Consider the following 22,053-nt stretch of genomic DNA (forward strand, 5'->3'; position numbering starts at 1 on the left):
TTGTATTACTGCTAACTGCCATATGAACACTCATTCTACATTTGCTTAGTGTCAGTGGTTGATTTATCAAAATTATTGATAGAGGTGATCTTGTATTTCCTCTGTACTCTGTTTTCTTAGGAAAGGAAAGGGCTTCGCTGATTTAAAGAGGCTGTTGCTCCTGAAGATGGTCTCAGCTTTGACTATGTCAAGGTGTCAAAAGTAAATGTATTGGTAATATTTTCTACCCTGCTAACAATACCACCTCCTATAATTTCATGTATTCCTAAATGATATCCATTAGCCATAAAAAAATAGTCTCTGGGGTTTTTTTTGTTTGTTGTTTTTTTTTTTAATTAAAAAGTTAAAACTCATAAGTAGATAAAATTTCAGTTATCACAGTGTTTTTGGACTTTCAGGAATCTCTGTTTCAGAAATTATCTGAGTATTTATAATAGTTCATTTTAAGCACCTTTAAAGTCTGATGAGATAAAAATGCACAGATACTCACCTGTTTGCTCTTGAAATCATTTTTTTCTCCTCCTCATTGTTAATGGTGGCCAGATCCCCTCCAATTTGTCTACAAAAATCTCGAGCTTCAATCCATGATTTCTTTTTAATATCTGATCTGCAAAAGTACTATGAAGAAATTGGTTTAAAACATATTCTACGTGTAAAATATAAAATAAGGATATACATGTATACCTATAATGTAATGCAATACACATATATGTAATACACAAAATATAAAATGAAGAAATATGCTCTTGATCAAATATAAATTAAGTTTTGTAAAAGCCAAGTAATATCCTATAGGAGAAATAGCATGGATTATGCTGCTTATAAATTTTTTCCATGAGAGTTGTCTAATTATTTACCACAGAGGCGGTACAAACAAAGCATTTAAAAGCATTTCTTTTAACTACTTAAGCACTTACTTTATAGCAGGAACTAGAATCGTCATTTGATATCCAGCCTTTAGGACATGTGGGTTCTGGAGCAGTCACTGGAATAGGTAGGGCTGTTGCACCGACTGCCCATTGTTTGCAGATATATTTTTGCTTAGACTCACAGTCAAGAACATCCCATAGTCCAGCTGCAGTTCCAGTTCTCATGGCAACACATTCTGGTTTACTTCCTTTATGAGAAATAAAAAAAACCATGTTGGCTGTTTCAGAATACACTCTAAATTGCTTGAATCTTTCTTAAAAACTCTGAGAAGTGCCCATTCCATTCTTGCCATACAATAGCACTTGAATAGAAGAACCTGAACAGAGGAGAAATATTCTAGGTGTTTTCCACAGAGCTCAAGAGGAGATTTCCATCTGAGGAGGTCATAATCAACTTGAAGATTCTCCTTGTTTTCCTTTCTATTTTGAATGTTCTTCATACTGAATTCTACGGGTAGAAAATTTTTATTTTTCACTGGGAAAACCTGTGCTTGTAATGAGGATCTCATTCTTTCTTACTTAAGCCTCAAAGAGACATGACGAAGGTTCATCTGCTGGCACTGCAGAGTACCTTGCAAGACGTTTTCTCTTGTTGCGTTTATAGAAGTTTTATTGCTCTGTGCTGTTTACACTTTATTTAAGGTTTTATAACCTCACCAAAAGATTTGAGAAAAATTTTTGACAAATTATCACTTGGAAGGTTGTATTCTATCTTGAGGAGAGCAGATTCCCTCATAGCATTTCAAAACCTTGCTTTCTGCTCTTTTGTGCAGTTTCAGTATTATCATGTGAATGTAGTCTTCTTAACATCACAAGTGAAAAAATATGGCACAATCAGTTTTGATTCTGTCATTTTGTAGTTCTAACTTAAATTCCTTATTACAGTTGCTTTGTTTCAAACTCTTTTCTCCAGAGTTGAGTGCAGAATAGTCTCAGAAATTGTTTGTAACCTGTTTACCAAAAAGAGGCAATTTTCAAGATTCTAATTATGATAGTCTTTGTGAAGATGAGACAAAGTTAAACTTATGAGTAAGTATATCAGACACCCTAGTATAAAACTGTAATTCAAATTGTCTCTTTGAAATTAAGACAAGGTTCAGGGAACTGCCTGTTCCTGTAAAATATATTGGAAGGCTAAACGATAACATTCAGAAGATGTTGCCAATAAAAAATCTGAATAGGGACTATGGGCTCCACGATCCACAGTCACAGCACCTACCAGGCATTGCTGCATCCCAGCGCGTGAAGGAGACATCTTCACCACTGCTCCACCTGAAAGTTCCTTGGTCCTCCATGTCAGAGAGACCAAGCCAGAAATATTTCTCAGGCCTCAGCCCAACAAGGCTAGTCAAATAGGCTTGTTCATACCTATAAGGTCACAGTAACACAAGTGAAAAAAAAAGCATTTATCCAAGTTTATCTAATTTCAACGTATCTCATTTATCTAATTAGATTAGACATCTGATGATTAATCTTTTTCTTCTTTTCCTTGTTTCAGCAAATTGAGAGGACTGTAGGAAAGGATACTGATGCTATATAAATCAACAAAAAGTTGACTTTTTTCCAACTACAAACCTCATCTCTAACTTGGATAATTTACTGTTAGAGCTTGTGTGACAATTGAAATATACTTCCATGAGTACATACAACCTTTACCTTTTCAAAAGACAAAGAAAATTCATTATCATACCTGCTTTCAACTGTGGTTAGGTAACCTTTTTCTCCTTCACAAGCGCTGTTTGCTTCAGAAAATGTTGCTGGTACATGTCCAATAAAATAACAGTAAGTCCCATATCTTCTCCATCCCTGTAAAACAATTACAGGATCTCCATATGAGTTTTTAAATAATTGTGGTGTCATGTATAAAATGAGCTATACAATTTCAAAATAAATGAAGGACAATAATCATAAATACTATGAATTAGCAACATTTACACTGAAATTACATATTCCTTCTAAATGGTTTCTGTAAATAGCTTAATGTATGTAAATAGCTTAAGAGAGAGAAACTCCATAATAAATAACAAAATGAATTCTGTAAATAAATAATAATTCAAGTAATTTTAGATTTTTCTCAGACAAGGTCCTTTTTTATCTGAGAAATTAATGTTCCAGTCCTATACACTTACTTTTTTGCAACCTACATCAGTACTTTCCTTTTCTCCAGCTATTTGTGATATAGGTTTTCTTTTACAAATATAACCAGCTTTCTTCACACAGTCAGAGTCCGCAAAATAGCCATCCTGTGAGGCAGGAAAAATAAATAAATAACAACGAGATTAACATGAATAATCTAAAGAAATTGAATAGATTTTTATTTCTCCTTCAATTTTGAAACAGACGTGTACTTTGATACACAGTTCTCTAAGTTGATAACAAAACTAAATCTGCTCACACTTGGTGAAATGGTAGAGCGCTCTATGGTAGTACTGCTACAGCTGGTAGTGATGAGTGGCAGTGAAGGTGAGAGATTTCCTGGCCACTTTTCAGCTGGAGCTGGTCTCCAACCTGTTTTGCAGGGCCCAGCACAGGCAGTAGTTCCATACAGGGATGGGCAAATGAGCAGGCACAAATGCGGCTGCAGGGATCCTTGTGCTCTCATTGCCACCAGAAGAAAAGCAGTGTGAGAATGTATCCAAATAACATTGAAAGACCTGCTTTACAGCCCCAGCAATTTCAGTGGTGACTTTGAGATGAACTTGAAGATAAAATGTTATCAGTAGTGCACCAATAATTTCATTTATTTATTTGTTTTTTTAAATGGTCATATTTAAGTCTCAATTTTTGTCCTCACATCCCTTTTTCTGGCCCTAGCCAGTTGTTGAACTAGCAGGCCAGATTATTCTTCAGTTAATAATTTTGTTTTGATATTAAAATCAAATGCATGCTGAATAATGTTACCTGGCCCTTGATCATCACGCAATCTTCTGGCCTGTTGCTGGTGCTGGATGGCTCTCCCAGATGCCATTTACTGTATGTCACTGGTGTACCATCACTCCATTCAAAAAACATTTGAACCTTATGATCATTCAGCCCAATCCAGAGCTTGTCTGTTGGCTCTAGAACAGAGAAACACAGAACTAGAAAAGACCTCTTTTCTAGTTGCATCCTTTTCCCAGCTACCTCAAGCTCTAGAACATGTAATCCCTTGATTTATAAAGCTGATTATTTAGTTTGTTCTATGATTGCTTTATATGTTAGATGTTTCACACACAGATTACAATAATTACAGGACATGTTCAAAATTAGGTTGTAATGAAATCATAGAATCACAGAATATCCCAAGTTGGAAGCAACCCACAAGGATCATCGAGTCTGACTCCTGTCTCCACCTTAAACCTCCACAGGACCACCTAAAAATTCTTGTCTAACCAGTCCTGACTTTGAGGCTGGCGGTGGGAGCTGGGGCTGAACTGGATGACTTCCAGGGTACATTCTGACCTAAATCAGTGCACGATCCTATGGTTTTAGGCATTCTTAATGAAAGAATAGCTATTGAAAATGAAAGGTAAATTCAGGCAGCATTTAAAAAAATGAGAAAGGAAAGATCTGGAAGGATATTCACAATTTCTTCAATAGTCACTAAACTGGGGGATGATACTAGAACCAAAAAGTAAAAGAAAGCAAAAATGTGTTCCTGTAAGTGCTGACTGTGAGGATGGTTGGATATTTTTGAAACAGAATGTACTGCACCAATCTATCACTACTGGACCTTTGGCTTTTTGCATGTCTTTGGCTGCGATATTAAATGTTAATACAATTTCTACTTCTCAGTTCAGGTAGCTGGTAACTCCTTGCACACAGACAAGGGTAAAAAAGAAAAAGGAAAAAAAAAAAAAACTGGAAACACTCACTGTACCCAAGCCCAGACACTATAAAGCTGTGCTCCTCAAGGTGTTGGATGCTGGCCAGGTGACTCCCTTCATTCTGACAGGAGGTCAAAGCTTCTTGCCATCCTTTAGTTTCCCTGAAGATCTTGTAACAGTGATCGACATATGATAACCATCTATCTGGGCAAGTAATAGGCCCAATGTCACCTAGAAATAAATATCAGTATTTTAGGAGAGTTCAAATGCTATGCGAAGGACAGGAGGATGAAAATAACTTCATTCATCATGTTCAAAAGCTCTAACCTAGGAAATTTCTTTGGGGATTCTCTCAGCTAGAAAACATTAAATATAAATATGATTCAAAGCTTGCTGTTTTAACTAGGAAATGAAAGCTTTTTAATACATATATTATTTAGCACAAAATCTACAGTTTTTATAATGGTCAAATGCCTGTAAAAATCACATCACTGTATAAATGTTAACACCCTCTGTATTTCTTAGAATCTGTGTATCGGCTAAGAAAAATCAGAAATCATCTGTACTTAACAGAATACTTCTGATTTTTTTGAAAGATTAAGTGTATCTGTAGATAAAAATCAACTAGACAAACTTCAAACTAGACATATACACAGGAGAACACCAGCAGGGAAATATTTTCTTAAATTATCTCTTATCTTTGCTATGTGTCAATTTTTCTTCCTTTAATTGTATTTACTAACTTTTCTGAGAAATAACTTTTTTTTTGTTGTTCTTGTTTTTCATGCTCAGTACTTCGTGTATTCAAAGAGACCTGGCTGTTTCATTCTCTGTGTGGTGGGACTTAGAAACCATCCTAGAAAGGGTGCAATGGCTGTAAAATCATGAATAAGAAAAAAATGAAAGTGACAGTAATGGTTAAAAATATCTTATTTCTAATAAAATCCTCCTGCTCGTTGTTACCAAAGAGAACACCAAGTAATTCAGACGACAGCTCGTATTTTTAATTATCAACATAGATCACATACCTGAGGGTATCAAGGTAAAGTTTCTTTTTTTAGCTTTTGTTTCAGGATTCAAAACCACACAGAGTTTTCCGGATTCTGGAGAGGGGCTTCCTTTGGGAAAGATACAAAAAAAAAAAGGGGGGGGAACATTTCTGAAGACAAATAGAATTCTAAGCTCAAAGGCAAACAGGAGAAATCACTTCTGGCTGAAGTGACAGCCTCAAAGATTACATCTTTGCCAGATTCATCAAGAACTGAATCATAAAATGACCAAGACTGGAAAAGACCCCCAAGATCACCCAGTCCACAGTATTTCCCCATTAAACCATGTCCCTTCATACAACATTTAAATGTTTCTTGAACTGAGACAGGTCTCTGCTAGTGGGAATGCATCCATGTAATACAGCATATTTGTAATATAGCTTAATGTATGTAAACGCGTTACTCGCTCAATCTTTTGACTTTTAATATTATTTTTGTTGCTAGAGACCAGAAATGGAAAACCAAATATTTATGAGAGATATAGTATTGTTTTTAGGTGTAAAATATTTTTGCAATACATAGAAGTTTCTGATTTATATTGCTATAGAAAATGAAAACCATAGACAAGAAAAAACTTTTCTAAAGCTAACACAAGAAAGGCTAAAATACATGTTGTTTGGGAGGCTTAATGCTGACATTCTATTTTTTTCTCATGCCCAAGTAATCTGAGAATATGTTTTAAATATGAATTTGAAGTATGTATTGTCTTCAGAAATACAGAATTTGAGCAAAGCCACAGGTACCTGGAGCCCAGTTTAAATACTGGAACGGAGTGTTTCCAATCCACTCCCAGCCACTCTTCAAGTCCAGTCTATTGAGGCCAATCCACAGTGCAGAATCTGTACTTTCTGTTAACTCTAAATAACCAAAAGAAGATTTATAAATCACGTTTTAATTAGCAAAAGCCACTAATAACTTCTCTAGGAAGACATGAAGTTCTTAAATATCTAATTACAAATATCTTTAGATACTGTGATAAATTGAAATACTAAAGTTTTGATCAAAAGAAAATGCAATCAACAACGAAACACCCTCTTACTCTTTGTATCTCCTATTGTAAAATGAGATCTCAGAGTAAATTCAGAATCAGTGCTTTTTGTAGAACAGCCTAAATCTTTACAATATTGGAGATATTCAAGTGGAATATATCAGTATAATGTAAGACTAAATACTAAAGCTAAAAATCTTACATGTTAAATTCATCATTAACACAAGAGATACTTTCTTCCATCTCGGTCCTCAGATATACTACAGTAGGCAGAGACACAATTTGGGATGAGTGAATAACTGATATTTTTCTAAATGCTAAATTAATGGAAAAACAAAACAAAACAGGTGCCAAACTGCTTTTGACACAAAACATATCTTTCTTTTGGCATAAGTATATGTATTTTTCTCTTATTTTCAATTTTTTAATATCACTTTTTACTAAAAATGAAATTTTTCTTAAAAAAGAAAGAAAACCAATTTTTAAAAGAATATGACATTTCTAAATAGAAAGTCAAACTCCTATACTTGCAGCATGCTGAAATACTTCGAATTTCATTTAAACTTTTCAGTGAGTTTGATATGAACTTGCAAATTCTAAAAGATTTTGTTTACTTATTTTTGGACATTCAGGCTCCTGGGACCATAGCAGGTAATCCATAGCTGTAATGATAGATTGAAAAGATCCAGAGTATAAGTAAGTAGATCAGGGTTTGCTTTACTTCCTTACCTTTAAGGTATGTTTGTTCATGAATGTCTGTGATACTCAATAATTCTGCATTTTGTTGCTGACAGCTCTTCCTTGCTTGGTGCCATGTGAGAGCAGATTCAGAGTTTATTTGGTAGTGGACATTTCTTAACAGATCTGTAGTCCAAGTGGTATCTATGTCTGTGGAGAAAATAATTATAATGGGGTAACTCACTCACATTAAAATGAGTTGCAGGTTCTCCTTATGCATAACTCTGATTAACTGTTGGCTCTGTTCCTCCAAGAGCACTGAAAATTTTAGGAGCAGGGTAAGGAAAAATGAAGGTAAGGCCCCAACAGGCAGCACTGAAAGATATTCCCCACTCTTGCACAAAGATACATAATCCAGGAATTACTACTAGAGAAGTGATTGCATACAAAAGTATATTACAAGGAGTGCTGTGGCAGAAATCTCAGCTGAACTCTATAAAAAGATATCTAGCTTCTTCTCCTTCTTGGCAGCAGTTTCTACTGAGGTCTCTGAGATACAGCTGCAGAATTGAATTTAGCATCAGACAATTCTTAGGTAAATCCTCCTCTGCTAAAAGCCTCTGGTGGTGCTGGCCGCACAGTCTGAGAGCTGGGGTACTGCCATGGTACTGAGCCGCCCGGTGTTCCTCTTCAGATTATCTTTGCCTCTTTGATGTGGTGAGGATCTATTCATGCTTATTAAAATGCAATTCAAAATTGGATTAGATATTTGATTATTCCCCAAAGCCAGTGTAAAGCTGCATAAAAAAATAAGAATTGAGAACTGACTTTCAAAGGCTTTGAAAAGTATTCATTGACCCTATGTCACATGCCATTTAGGCTTAATGTTGTAGATATCCTTGTAGTGACCTCAACAGCATATTTGACTGCAAAGCAATGGGGAAAAAGGCAGGGGAGAGTTAAGAAGATCAGGAGAATTGCAAAGGCTTACCTGTCAATCATACAACCAGAAAGGGAGATGGAGAGAGAAGTGACCACAGAAATGGAAGTCAATTTTCAGAAAAATTTCACTTTTAAAGAAATGCCAGGGGTGGATGAAAAGACTGCTTTCCAGACAATCTGAAGAGGGCTTATTAGGATCAATGAGAGAACACTTTCCACTTAAGCAAATATATATATATATATGTATGCAGATGAAAAACATGTTAGCTTAATCATTATGCTTCCTAAAACGCTTATTTTTATGCCCACATCCATCACAATGGGGGTCCACAGAGAAGGGCTGTACAATGATCACAGAATGTATTCTGTCTGGGAAACAAGGACGAACTCAAAATCATCCTGCTGCTCAGCAACACCACAATGAGTGGGAACTGCATGCTATATTACTCTTCAGTCAGTTTTCTCCAAATCTTTATGCAACACTGTGTTATTTCCTTATGTAGAGTGCTGTAGGATGTGGCAATACAATATAATTTATTTATGTAAACTGCACATCATTATAAAGATATTATTGATATTCTGCTATCACTGGTTTGCTGTTAGCTAAAGAGAACTGCAAGGGAACAGATAACTTACCTTTTAATGGGCAAAATCCATATCACTGATCTGTGTCGTAGTCTGCAGTCGTTGCACACCAGAGCCAGCCATCTGAGCGGCCAGCGGTCATGCACCCAGCACACCACTGCTTCTTGTACATGAAAGGAAACACACAAGGTGCCCCAAAAGCATTTCCTAGCAATGTAAAGATCTCTGAGAAGACAAAAGGATAACGGTAGCATAGAAAATAATGTAAACTGTCAAAAATTTCGTCTATGTTAATTACTAAATTGCATCTCAAAGTTACTTCCATATTAGCTTTCCCATAACTATAGCACTATATGTGGGTAAGTGATTCAGAGTAATCAGAGCTGTTGGAACAGGCCCAGAGGAGGGCCACGATGATGCTTAGAGGGCTGGCGCATCTTTCCTATGAAAAAAGGTTGAGAGAGCTGAGCTTGTTCAGCATGGAGGAAAGAAGGCTCTGGGGAGACCTCACTGCAGCCATTCAGTACTTAAAAGAGAGTTTATGAGCAGGAGGGAGACCAAGTTTTTACACAGTCTGATAGTGATACAACAAGGGAGAATGGCTTTAAACTAATAGAGGGAAGATATAGGTCAGATGTTAGGAAGAAATTCTTTACTCAGAGGGTGATGAGGCACGGGCACAGGCTGCTCAGAGAAGCTGTGAATACACCATCCCTGGAGTGTTCAAGGCCAGGTTGGATGGGGCCCTGGGCAGCCTGATATGGGGAACTGAGTAGGCTTTAAGATTCCTTCCAATCTAAGCTGTTCTATGACTCTGCAAAGCTAATTATGAGCCATAATATACAACAATATTATAATACTATAATACTACTGTAATATTACAGTGTGTATAGTACGTGATATATATATTATATAAAACATACATAATACTTTGATAAAGATATGAAATTAAATTCAAGTTTAACTCTCTCAGTACAGTGATTTTCTGAAACTCTGACTGTTACTGAAGGAATCAGAATATTCAGAGCTAAAGATCCGAAACGTTCTAATGCTCACAAAGAAATTAGTGCAATCGATGAAAGAGCCAATTTTCTGTACCTTCGTATCTCTGGGAACATAAAACGTCCATGGCCCCATAGATCTTCCAATTATTCTTTGGACTCAGCCTCTTCTTTAGTACAACATTATCATGTTCTTCCTTTCCAGGACTGAAAAACAAGTCTTCGCCTTGGATTGCAAGAAGGCTTTCATTTCTACATTCCCACCACTGGAGCTCACTTGTTTGGTTACATGGGAACAGGGTGATCGCAACCTCATCTTCCTTCAGTGGAACACCCAAGCATAGGTTCAGTCTCACACTTATGAGCTGATGATCAGTAATCCACATAAATTTTTGTGATTCATTGTCTTGATGGCAAGTGGCAGTTCTGACTGTGCAATAGAAGCCTGAAGACAGAGTTTGCTGACTTTATGATATATTAAAAATATTTCAGTGTCTGTAAAACAAAACAGTGGAAAGCATAGGTATAATCCATGTAAGCGACATATTCTGCTTCCTGTTCACACAAAGTAGGAGTTATTGCTTTCATATCAAATAAAAATGTTTTTGAATGGAGCCCAATGCAACATCAATTTTATTTATTAAAAAGGTAGATAACAGCATTTCTTTACTGTATGCCACTATATTGTGGATTAGTGGCAACGAGCAGCATCAGAACAGCTAAGCATATCTGGTTGGATTTAGTTATATTAGTCATGAGAATCCCCTTACACAGACTTCTGTTACCATTACCCGGTTTCCATGTGTCCTCACGTACACAGCCTTGCAGATCTCTGACCTCCACAAACTTTTCTCATGCTGCCAGAGCTTACAGGTATCACAGCCATCTTTTCTGAGCCATTTATTTTCCCTCCATAATTCATATTTTTTTTCTCCTTTTTCCTATAAATGTGGGTGAACAACTCCAGGCCTCACTGAAGGTTCAAGGGCTTTGCTGACCTACAAGACCTGCAGTCTACTGTGAGCCATGGCAATGTAAAACTAGGAATGACATTGGGAAATCAAACATAGTATGAGAAAGCAGCACTCTAGAGTTGTGGGATTCATAACCTGTTTGGGTCCACAATACATCTTTTGATCACTGAGTATCACATATACTAAAAATAGGTATTAAAAAAAGTAAATTCATTGAAAAAGCTTGCAAAAAACTAAATCAATTCAATTTATAATACACAATACAATATAGTTCAGCCCCTGCAGTGATACCACGTACGATTCAAACAGGAACTGTGAGTCAATCCATTACAAACAATTTTACTCAGGAGATATCTGGTTCTCCAAACTTTCTCTGTTTAACACCTGTGACAGAAGTGCAACAAAAGAGATGGAAGTTATATTGTCAGTGCAAGTCTACAATAACTTCCCAAAGGTAATCCAACTATTTCACGTAGATTCTACTTCATTTGTGTTACTAGTGCTAATGAATTCCCCAAGTAAGTCTTTCACACACAATGTTACAGGAGACAAGAGGAAGGCACTTACCTGCCAGCGGCAAAGCACTGTGAATGAGAGGAAGAACAAATAAGGATCCAGAGAGCCTCATTCCCAGTGCTGCTTTCTTTTCTTCCTTCCACCAAAAGCTGTACAATGAGTGTTGCTGATAATGAAGCCCTGCTGAAGTGAGGACAGCGATCAGTGCTTCTTGGTTTCTGAGGCTGGAGAGAAAGCCCCAAGTGCTAAATGAGGAAATATTCTGTCACATGCTATATTTCAAAAAAAGAAGACCACACTGCCCTAATTTTGCCTTTGATGGCACACTGTGCTGCCTTGAGAAAGCAGATGATAGACAGGTTATATCAGTACTTCGCTGAACTCTTTCCTGAAGAAACATCCATGGAGCTCATGGGATTAAACCAGTAGTGAAACACCACAGAGAAATTCAGCCTCAGTTTTTAAATCTGTCACCTTTCATTACACAGTGAAAAAACTCCATCAGGAAAACACATTGGTCTTGTGTTTTCGTGTGTCAGGACTGAATTTTAAAGGTCCAGGATTTCAGTGAAGGTCACAGTGTATAACATTATTAGAATTTCTTTCCTTCTGACTCTCCTCATTAACCTACTGACCTTGTTTTCTGCAGCAGTACAGCTAGGACACCAACCCCCAAAGCCACCTGAAGAATGTCTCACTTTCAATTCAGTCCCTGTTTTTCCCTTGGAGTGGGTAAATCTTGTCAGACAGTGATCCCAAGAGCCAGCCACAGTTTCAGGAAATGCCACGTACCTGCTCTTACTCAGATCACAGAACAAGAATTCGGGAGTTTGGTTCCTGAACGTATGTAAATCTGGAAGAAGCAGTGCTCCTCTCCAAACCACAGCAGACATCTCTCTAGCTCCATGAAGGCCTGACTTTATCGCAGTAGGTTTCTACCAGGTAAATATATTGTTTTGTTTAGAAAAACTGTTAAATGGAAAAGATCAATCTGTTATGAAAATATTATTTGAAGCGTAGTAGCATACTTATTCTGTAACTGTAACAGTGTGATGGCAAAGAAATTTGGCATCATCTTTTCTTTGCTGCCAAGATGATTACATTTCTTAAGTACAGGCTGTTTCTACTTGACTGTTCAGCAGAAAGACAATGCAAGAGAGTTAGTTCTCTGAGAAGGTTTGCAAGATTAAAATAAAAAGGAGAAATTGAATTACGAAATAAGAAATTACAAGGAAATGGCCCTGATGATGGGAAGTTAAAGGCAAAGTTAACTGAATTTTCTTTTTCAGATGGTAACAAAATATACTACAAATGACATAAAGCCAACACCTTTTTTGGAAAAGACATTAGACATTACTCTTTTTTCCTAAGTCTTTTTATCAACGGCCAAACACCTTGCCTAGAAAGCATAAAAGCTTTCTTTAGCCTGAACTGGTATGTCTCAGACAGGCAGTATTTCCTTATGGTCTATTTATATAAAAGTTATGTTGTCATTTTTACTATCAGGAGCGGTGTTTTATTCAGGCACTTGTATGGCACAAAACCAAGAGGAATTACTCTTTCTTCTCAGTTGGACACTGTGCAATAACAAAAAAGCAAAAAGGGAACTGTCCCTTCACTTAACTCTGTTGATCCTCTAACCGCAGAGCCAGACACCTGGCAGTATAGCAAACGTTGGTTCATGAGCAGAATGAGCACTCTTGAATCTTTACTGCTGTGTCCAGGATTGAGAATTACAGGGTGCTGTGCTGGTTCTTGGAGCGAGATTGCTGCTCTGAGCCATCAAAATCCATGAGACTAGACTATGAGGAAGAGCAAAGCCAGAAGAGCCTTGTCACCTTTGCCTGACAGCTCCTGATCACTGCAACTCACCAGAAACGCACCTTGGGGAGTGGCATACAGGACGTACCTCTGTGTTCTTGCCCAATGGCACTTATGCCATCTGCCAAAGTCAGGCACCTTCATCTCATGAGGCAGCCCCACCATGAGAGCAGTGCTTGGTCTACTACCAAGCTGCATCTGTCCATAGGGCAGACTGCCCAGTTCTGACTTAGAAGTTCAGAAGCCAGCCTATGAAACAAAGCTGTGCTCCTTGGCATGAGTTTAGAAAATTCTCTTTTCCCTCAAATTCAGAGTGGCTGCAGCGTTAGTTTTTAGACCTACATCCCAGACACCAATACCATAACAGATTGTTTACTAATAGTGTAAAATCTGAGTTGCTAAATGTTCCTCTGGAAATCTCAATAAGTTCATTAAATTTTTTGTCACTCAAAAGTTGAGAAAAATAACACCTCAGTATAAACAGCACCCTATACTTCAGCATATCTGATGTACCTAAATGAATAGCTGGAGCAACATAAAGGTTGTTTTGCAGGCAATGATCTGCTGAACACTGATGCCAGATGTTCACTGAAAGCTACAGTGACATAAAATGACCTGTATATTGAGTCCATAAAGTGCTCTGCGATCTATCAACAGCAGAGATCCTTTAGGATCACTTAGCCCCAAGGTAAGTCTTCCTGTCTTCATATAGAGATGAGATTAGCCTTTATTACTTTTTATTTTTCTGGGCAGGTAGAAAGGCAGATAGGTGGCTGTCTGGCATTTCATTCAGTTTGATAAAGGCGTCAGTTTAAAGCTGCTGTTCATCAGTAGTTCAAACAACAAAATCCACATGGGTCAAAATAAGAACTAACAAAGGGAAAAAATCACTGGACTGAAAACACTGTCGCATTCCTTCTCTTTATTTTTGTACATATCTGGTGAAAGCAACTGCAAAGCAAGAAGAGAGCAAGCAGAAAGGCAACATCGTGAATGAGAGAACCAAAAGTTTCCCTGGGAAAGAAGTTTAAACATTGTTTGAGAAGAAATATTATTTACTTTTTCTAAAGAAGTAGGATTTGCATGTGCTTTTTATGAATGTGTCATTATATATAAAGCAGTTACCAAAATGTCTCAGAAGAGAATAACTGAAACATCCTCACATCTTTAGTACATTATGCACTGCCAGAGAATGCATGTGTGAGTACTACACAGCCAATAGATATTTTAAAAATGCATTTAGCAACACACAAATAAAAAATGAAATTGTTAATGGAATTATGAAATTAATCTTCACTAATTAGAAAGGGAAATCATGAAAGGTTTGTGCTTCATTTTTAGCAAGAGTAGGAAGTATGAAATTCACTAGACAAAAATCTGAGAAGATGAAAAATTTTTCTGGGCTAATGAAAAATCAGTTATCTTATTGTCATGAAATTGTCTTACGTTTTCTACAAAAAATGCTGTGAAAGTAAGTTTTTAATTAGATGAATTATTTGCTTCTTATGACCTGGCCTATATCATGCCAGCAGCAATACAACGCAGTTAATAACAAAAAAAGTCATAGTCTTTTCATATCTAGAATTGATTACAAATTAAGGAAAAGTCCTGTGCTCCATGAACGTACTAGAACAAGGAAAACAAAATGCAAGCAAATTATAGGCCCATGAAGTATGGCAGTGACATGGAGAAGACAAAAATACACCAAGTTCTCCCTATTTTAACCTTCACAAGCAACATAAATTGTGACAGAATGGTCAATGGTGTTAACTATACTGAGAACAAAAAAAAAAAAAAAGAAATTAAAGCAAGGAAAAGATGCATACTGAAATTAAATAAGCCTTACCTTTTGTACTCCAAGACTGAAGTGAAATATTTCACGTAGTAACGTTAGATCACTTAAACAGTAATCTCCAAGATATGATGCAAGATGCATAAGTTCTTTGAACACTGGAGAAGAGTGCCTAGATCAGATTTAACAATAAGTTTGCTGTAAGAGGGAGAAACTTTCTATTACACTAATTTCAGTAGAAGGATAATGAGAAATAGCATAGAATTTTGTCTGATACAGGGAGATATTCCTTAAATATCTTTTTATTTAGTCTTTTTTATTATGAGTATCCAGAAAGTTGTTAGACTTATTATATACTGCATGCTTCAAAGCAAGAACAAGGAAGATTTAAACATAGCACTTTTGTGTTGTATAGCATTTCACTAACATACAAATCCTGACTGTCCTCTTGTTTTTCTTCTAACTCAGATTTGTCAAGCACAAGTAACAAATATCAGTGACCTTGTCTCGAGCAGGAGTGCAGGAAATGTTTCCAAGAATTAAGAAGTTCTCTTCATCTGGTAGGACTATCTAATCTATATATTCCCTTTTGAACTCTTTAAGGCGATACACCGCAATACATGCTTTGAGTAACATATTTTACTGACCCAGGTGGCTGATGTTTATGTATTCAACATAAGTAATCACCAGATCATTATCAGAGCTTTACTTCATGAAGTGTTTCGTATCAACCCACCCTACTTAAAAAAATTTATAGGGACATCTGAGGCTAAAACATCTTCACACCTTGCCTGTGCAAATTCCAAATTAACACCTCAACACTCTACATGCCCACTTTATTACCCCATCCATAAAATCAAACATGGTCTTCTGTTTTTGAAAATCATCCCTTACTTCTGTTACATAAACTAAAATTACTCTGTATTGTCTGTGCCTTTTACAAACCTAACTGCTTTCTTTTAGTAACAAGAAAATTTTAATGGAGAAGAATTTTCAAGTACAAATAACATTAAAACTATTAATTTTTCTTCTTTAAAGGAATACCACAAGCCAAGAAAGATACAGAAGAATTACATAAACTCTGAGGAGATGCAGGAAGAACTTTGTCCAGAGGAGGGAAGACTAGAGCACAAAATAACAATCTTCAAAGATATAAAACATCACTACATGGAGAAAGGTCATAAAAAAAAGAAAGGACAGGAAGTACAGGAAAAAGGAACAATGGAAACTGTTTAACAAGGGAGAGTTCAGTATCAGGGGAAACATTTTTTTTTGATTAAGAATTAAGTACTTGGACAGATTATTTAGTGAAACGCTTTATAAAAACAAAAGCGATAAGCAGTTATCAGAAGTCAGCTAGATTCAGTTGTCTCTCCTTCAGCAAGAACAGTCTCCAGGATATCCTGATGACAGCCAAAACACTGTTAATAACACACTGCTGTTTTGGCCAGGACAGGTGCCTGAATTAGGCAAGGGGAATGGGCATTGTACTGTTGCTGTGAATTGGTTGGTAGGTAATGAAAATTGCATTTCTATTTCAATTTTTCTCTTCTGTGTTTCAGTTTTCCTCTCTGTCTCAGTAAATTCTTTTTTTTTAATCTCAACCTATAAGTTCTATTTTGTTTTGAATTCTTGGAGGGGGCATGGGAATGAGTGTATAGCTGAGTGGTGCTAAGCTGCTGCCAGGCTAAACTACAACACTAGGTCTTCCAGCAGTGGAGCCACAGACAGCATATTCCAGGAGAGGAAGGGCCCCATCTGGGAGGCTTGCACCCAAAGGTCATATTGCAGCTGCAGACAATGCCTAGGCAAAGATGATCCAGGAGCATTTGAACCTCAATATTTTGGCTGAGGTACAACAGGCCAATGTATGCTCCATGACTGCTGATTTTTAGATACACTCATCAACATTTTGTACTACCCTTTAGTAGCTTCTCACTAACTGAGGCTTGGTAGTTGTTGTAAATAATCACAATACAAATTTAGATTGTTGTTTACACACATGACTTCTGTAAGATAAAATAACTTGTCCAGTCATACTTCCTGGATATCAGTATGTAGTTATAAAAATAACTGTAAAAGAGATCCCTGTTCTTTATATTATCTCTATTATGGTCATTGTTTTCTTCCTTTGCCTTATCACTTTTTCCTTCCTTATTAAAAAAAAAAAAAATTAAACACCAAAATATATACCACTTCCCAGAAAAAAATGCTTCAAAATATTTTCCATTGGATAATAATTCAATTTTCTACAAATTCTAAATTCCTTTCTTTATGTTCTCTACCATAAGCAAGTGTGAAATTTGACTTGAATATGCAAACATTCACATGGACTGTTACTAAAGAATTCTTTTAACTGCAAAATGATAAAAAGATCTGTATGGCTCAGTTTGGTTTTGTTTTTTTTTCTGGGCAGTTACACAAAGTAGTTCTCAGTCTGAAATAGTTTCCAAATTTCTTTGTTATGAAGAGCTCCTAATCTGTCACAGCTTTTCCAGGCATAGTCTGAGCGTTATGCAGTTTTTCTTCTTTGATTTCTTTTCGGGGTTGAATTTGTAATTGTCTGGGAAGAGGAGCTGCTTTGCCTAAGGCTCAGTCATCAATCAGCACAGTTTACATGGTTCTTAAGACTGTTTGCTCCTGAAGATATCACCTTACTTAGCCTGAACTTGTGTTAGGCACACAACTTTGGCCGCTTCATTTTTGCAGAACTGTCTGTTTTAGGAAGAAAGGGACCTAACCTAAACCTAGGACCTGTACCTAAAGCTATCCATGTTGAGGTAGCTTGGCATCTGATATCCACCGATGAGCCTGAAAGGGAGTGACAGGCACATTTAGGATACATGGCTCAGAGTTTCATGACAAGTTTAGTTCATTTAGTTTGCACAGTGTGGACTTACTGCCATCCACACAAGCTGTGTGGAGCTGGGACCAGGGCCCCAGGGTTAGATTAGCCCCACTGTAACCTACAGATGCAGTTACTTATGAGGACAATTTCTGTCAGGGATTTCTACAGTAAACCTACTCCAAGTACCTATATGCTTGAGGAAAAAGTGCTCAACCTGGGCATGGGCATTTCGGACAGGAAGACTGTATTACACCCACTAGTGTCAATATCCTGTGGAGTTATCTAATACAGAATTACTAGGTGCTCTTTTGCATCATTAACCAAAAACTAGGTAATTCTGCACTAATATATGCACAGAGAAAGAGGAAAGTTGCATATTTGCAGAGCTGAACCTTGCCATTCCTATCTCTGCAACTAATGAATGTTAGGAGGATGGAAGAGAAAGTGAATATAATTAAGAAGCTGTGTGTAAAACCATCAGTTTGATAGACAGCTGTGAAAGGAACTGGCGGTCTCCAGCTAGATTACTGTGGACTAACCAGAATCTCTGTTGTGAGTTATAAAATTCTGCACTGCACAAAGCTCCCGTGGTTTCCGGACACAGGAAAAGGGAAAGGTTAATCTTTCGTTCCCATCTCTGTGCTTATGCAACAGATGAGGCTCCTCTCCCTCCCAAGCAAACCACACGTCCTCTAATTACCACACCTGCACTAAATGATGGTGTTACAAAATCTAACTGATGCCTGGAAAAATGTTTTCAGCTCTTTATGTCATGACTCACAGAATTGCAAAACTGCTCAGTTTATCTGAAATATCTGCAGATAGCTGGAGAGCCTTGGGTAAAACTTTAGATTTGAGTCACAGCCAGTTCCCAACTACAGGACTATTCAAGGCAGCATCCTCTGCAGCCAGTGCTTCCAGCTAACATCTCCAAACATTCACGTAAGTGGGCACAACATCCATCAAGGCATACTTTTGTAGATGCTGTTCTTATCACCGCATTATAGACTATAGCTAAGTTCTCTGAATTTCCATGTTTATGAAGCCAATGTGAATACAAGTTCAATCTGGGCTCCTGCCCACATTTTTAGTAATCTTGCCCGTTTTCTTGGCAGGGACGTAGTCTATCAAACTCAAGTCTGTTCTGGAAAGCTTCAGTGAAGAGTACATTTTCTTTGTTATTTTATGTGAGACACTGTCACTGCATTCATGAGCATAATTCATCACATAAAACAAATGCATTTGCTATCTTTATATCTGTTCTCATCTGCTTCCCTAGAAGGCATGTAAACAACTGGAGATGGCCAAATAGTTGAAAGACCATTTCTTACACCATGAACATTGATTAGTTCTGAACGAGATCTGCACAACATGGCATAGAACAACAGTATGGATTCAAGATCAAATCCAGAACTGCAGGGCTGCAGAACAACTCCATGTATTATTTTCCATGCAGGTTACATTGGTTTTTTTGGAGGATTTTTTTTTATTATTGTTTGTTTAAAAAAAAAAAGATGAATTTGACTGACTTTAGTGCTTAGAGTACTGGCTGCTGTACCCAGAGACATATGCAATTCTCAGTAAACAATGACAGCATTTCAGCATAATCAGAAAACAGTATGAGAAAAAAAGAACTAAGGAATTCAGGATTAACATGAATTCCTGGAAAGGCAGTTGGAAAAAAATGGTGCTTCATAAGGTGAAATTACATCTGTCAGCAAATGCCTAGTTTTAGCTGACACTGCCTCTGTTCCGTTTCTACTATGGGTACGATAAGATATTCCTGTTCACAGAGGATATAAACCTCTAAGATCTCTAACCTGTACCAACATGCCTTCTAATGCCTACCTTAGCATTACAGGAATTAAAATCCCTTCACGCTTCCTTTTCAGTCATGCCCAGAATGAGAGTATGTTTCTTCTAACTTCTAAAATTAGATATTTTTGCAGCTTAAAAATCTGAGGTGATGCACTGTTAGAGAACACAAAAAATGACACATCACAGTGCGAGAACACAATGTGTCTGTGTACTGAAGATTTACAGACTGATATTTTTGCTATGAAGTAAAACACAGTGCTATCAGCTAAGAGCCAAACATCTCCGGCATCACAAAACACAAATGCACAGATGCTGTATGATAGGAACTATAATCATTATTCTTGCAGTTATCTAGATGAGCTTCACATTGTGACTACTTCTGAGTGATATTTCTCCTGTATGCAGGTTAGGATGGCTGGATAACTGCTACATTTAGTGTGGGGGTTTCATACTGTGACACTTATCCCAGAATTAGGTGTAGATAAGACTCAGTACCCTTTAAACCAACCGCAGGGATAGCTTTTCAGTCAGCAAGTAAACCATTGAACAGCCCAGGCAAAATGAACCACTTCTTCCAGGAGTAAGCCCCTTTGCTTCTGAATGTTCATAACTCAGCTACCTCCCTCCATCAGAAGCTTAATTTAGTCATAATGAAACAATAATCCTTATTTTAAAGTCAGTAATATTTGCTGGCATAACTTTCCTGCAAAAATAATATTTAAAAAGTACGATAAGGGGCATGTTCAACCTGACTCATTTTAAGTCAATATGAGATCAAGTTTGAAGGAAAAGTCTTCATTTTAGACAGACAGAAGATGTAACAATCTCAGTTATAACTTCAGAGACTTTTTCTCAAATTTCTGTTGTTAATTCTGTTAGATGTCAATCAATATACAGAAGCTTATTTTGGTGTAAATTGTTGCACTGACTCACTGTATCTAAAATCCCTAAAATGCTAAAGATGTGTCATTTTGAAGTAATAATTCCTTTTAAATCAATCAGAAATGTCTCCTATATAGTTTGCAAAACAGCAAATAAAACAGCTCTTCAATAGCTTTACAGAGATGCTTTTTATGAGAGATTTTGAGGCCCATTTCCTTAATGTTAGATGTCCACAGAATGCTGAGAAAAGAGTTGTTATTCCCACTGAATTATTAAAAAATTTGAGAAAAAAATCACTTGTGGCTTCTAGACTGTTCAAGTGATTTCTTTTCACCACACCTCCCTCTTCAATCTATGACGATAATTTATCTAGATTGCAGGGGACCAAAATTCTTTAATTGCCCATAAGAATCGATTGTAAGGGATTATATGTGTATTCTGAAATGAATATTCTTTTATAATCAGACCTCTCATTTTCTACATAAAAATTTCCTGTACAAAACCATTTGTAGAAACTACAGATTTGACAGCAGTGCCCAGTGAGGGAACCCTGCATAAGCCCTTCCCTTAGCCTCACCCTGAGCCATCCAGCTCTAACACCAGCCATGGCTTCACTGCCACGCCTTGCACGTCGGCATGCTTGATAAGAACTGCACTAGATAAGGACTCCATTCAGTGGTAAATAAAAATGCTGCAATTCTTCAGGGCAGCACTGCCTCGAGGAAGCCTTCCTTGCACTTCAAAGCCAATCATCTGAGCTGGCCCAGAACCAGCTCCCCTCATCTGCCAGCCAAAGCCCTGTGCCCACCTTACTCTGTGCTCATCAGTGAGAGGGTGCCATGGGAACCATGCCTCCTCCCCACTTGCATCTGATGGGACTGCACACATCCACACCTGCTGTCATCAGCAGGCTCAGAAAGGCAGAAAAATCATAATAGTTTAAAGCATGGGTTAAAGAACGTCTTTACCCCACTGCAATATCTGACCCTTTTTCAACATTCACTGAGTCACACAGGACTTCTCCCTACCAGCAGTACCAGATCGTTAGCTCATGTTATCCACAGACAAATTCTTGAAATAGGCTTACTCTTGTAGGTATTATTCCAAATCTCTGTCATTCTATTTCAGTAGCTATATGTATTGCCCAAATTGCCATGAAAGCGGCTGTTTCATTTCAGGTATTTTAAAATTTAAAATTCAAAATTCCATAAGGACTATTTTCACTGAGATTTAGAAGAGATCCAGTTCCACACTTTCTGGGCATTTGTATTTCCTGATGAAGCCCAGACACTGGGGCACAGAGCGATGCAGGAAACATCCATCAACTTCATAAAGACTATACAGTAATTGGATTCTGAAATGAAATATGAAACTAAAGATTATTGTGCAAGGAAAGACTGAGCAAAGTTTCTTTCAGTGAAAGC

At 37.2% G+C, this 22,053-nt stretch overlaps 1 protein-coding gene across 1 annotated transcript in view; it reads right to left on the reverse strand.

Annotated features, from left to right (window-relative positions):
• The window catches only part of LOC110392981 (macrophage mannose receptor 1-like), a 28,332-nt gene extending 16,662 nt beyond the window's left edge, over positions 1 to 11,670 (reverse strand). The window contains 14 exon segments of the mRNA XM_021385368.1: positions 491 to 618; positions 918 to 1,117; positions 2,149 to 2,297; positions 2,620 to 2,735; positions 3,059 to 3,172; positions 3,831 to 3,988; positions 4,784 to 4,966; positions 5,764 to 5,853; positions 6,528 to 6,641; positions 7,502 to 7,660; positions 9,029 to 9,202; positions 10,076 to 10,408; positions 10,411 to 10,473; positions 11,520 to 11,670. Coding sequence (XP_021241043.1) covers positions 491 to 618; positions 918 to 1,117; positions 2,149 to 2,297; positions 2,620 to 2,735; positions 3,059 to 3,172; positions 3,831 to 3,988; positions 4,784 to 4,966; positions 5,764 to 5,853; positions 6,528 to 6,641; positions 7,502 to 7,660; positions 9,029 to 9,202; positions 10,076 to 10,408; positions 10,411 to 10,473; positions 11,520 to 11,580 — 2,042 coding nt within the window. The 5' untranslated portion in view covers positions 11,581 to 11,670.

Source organism: Numida meleagris, chromosome 2 (genome assembly GCF_002078875.1).
Source record: "Numida meleagris isolate 19003 breed g44 Domestic line chromosome 2, NumMel1.0, whole genome shotgun sequence".
NCBI lineage: Eukaryota > Metazoa > Chordata > Aves > Galliformes > Numididae > Numida > Numida meleagris.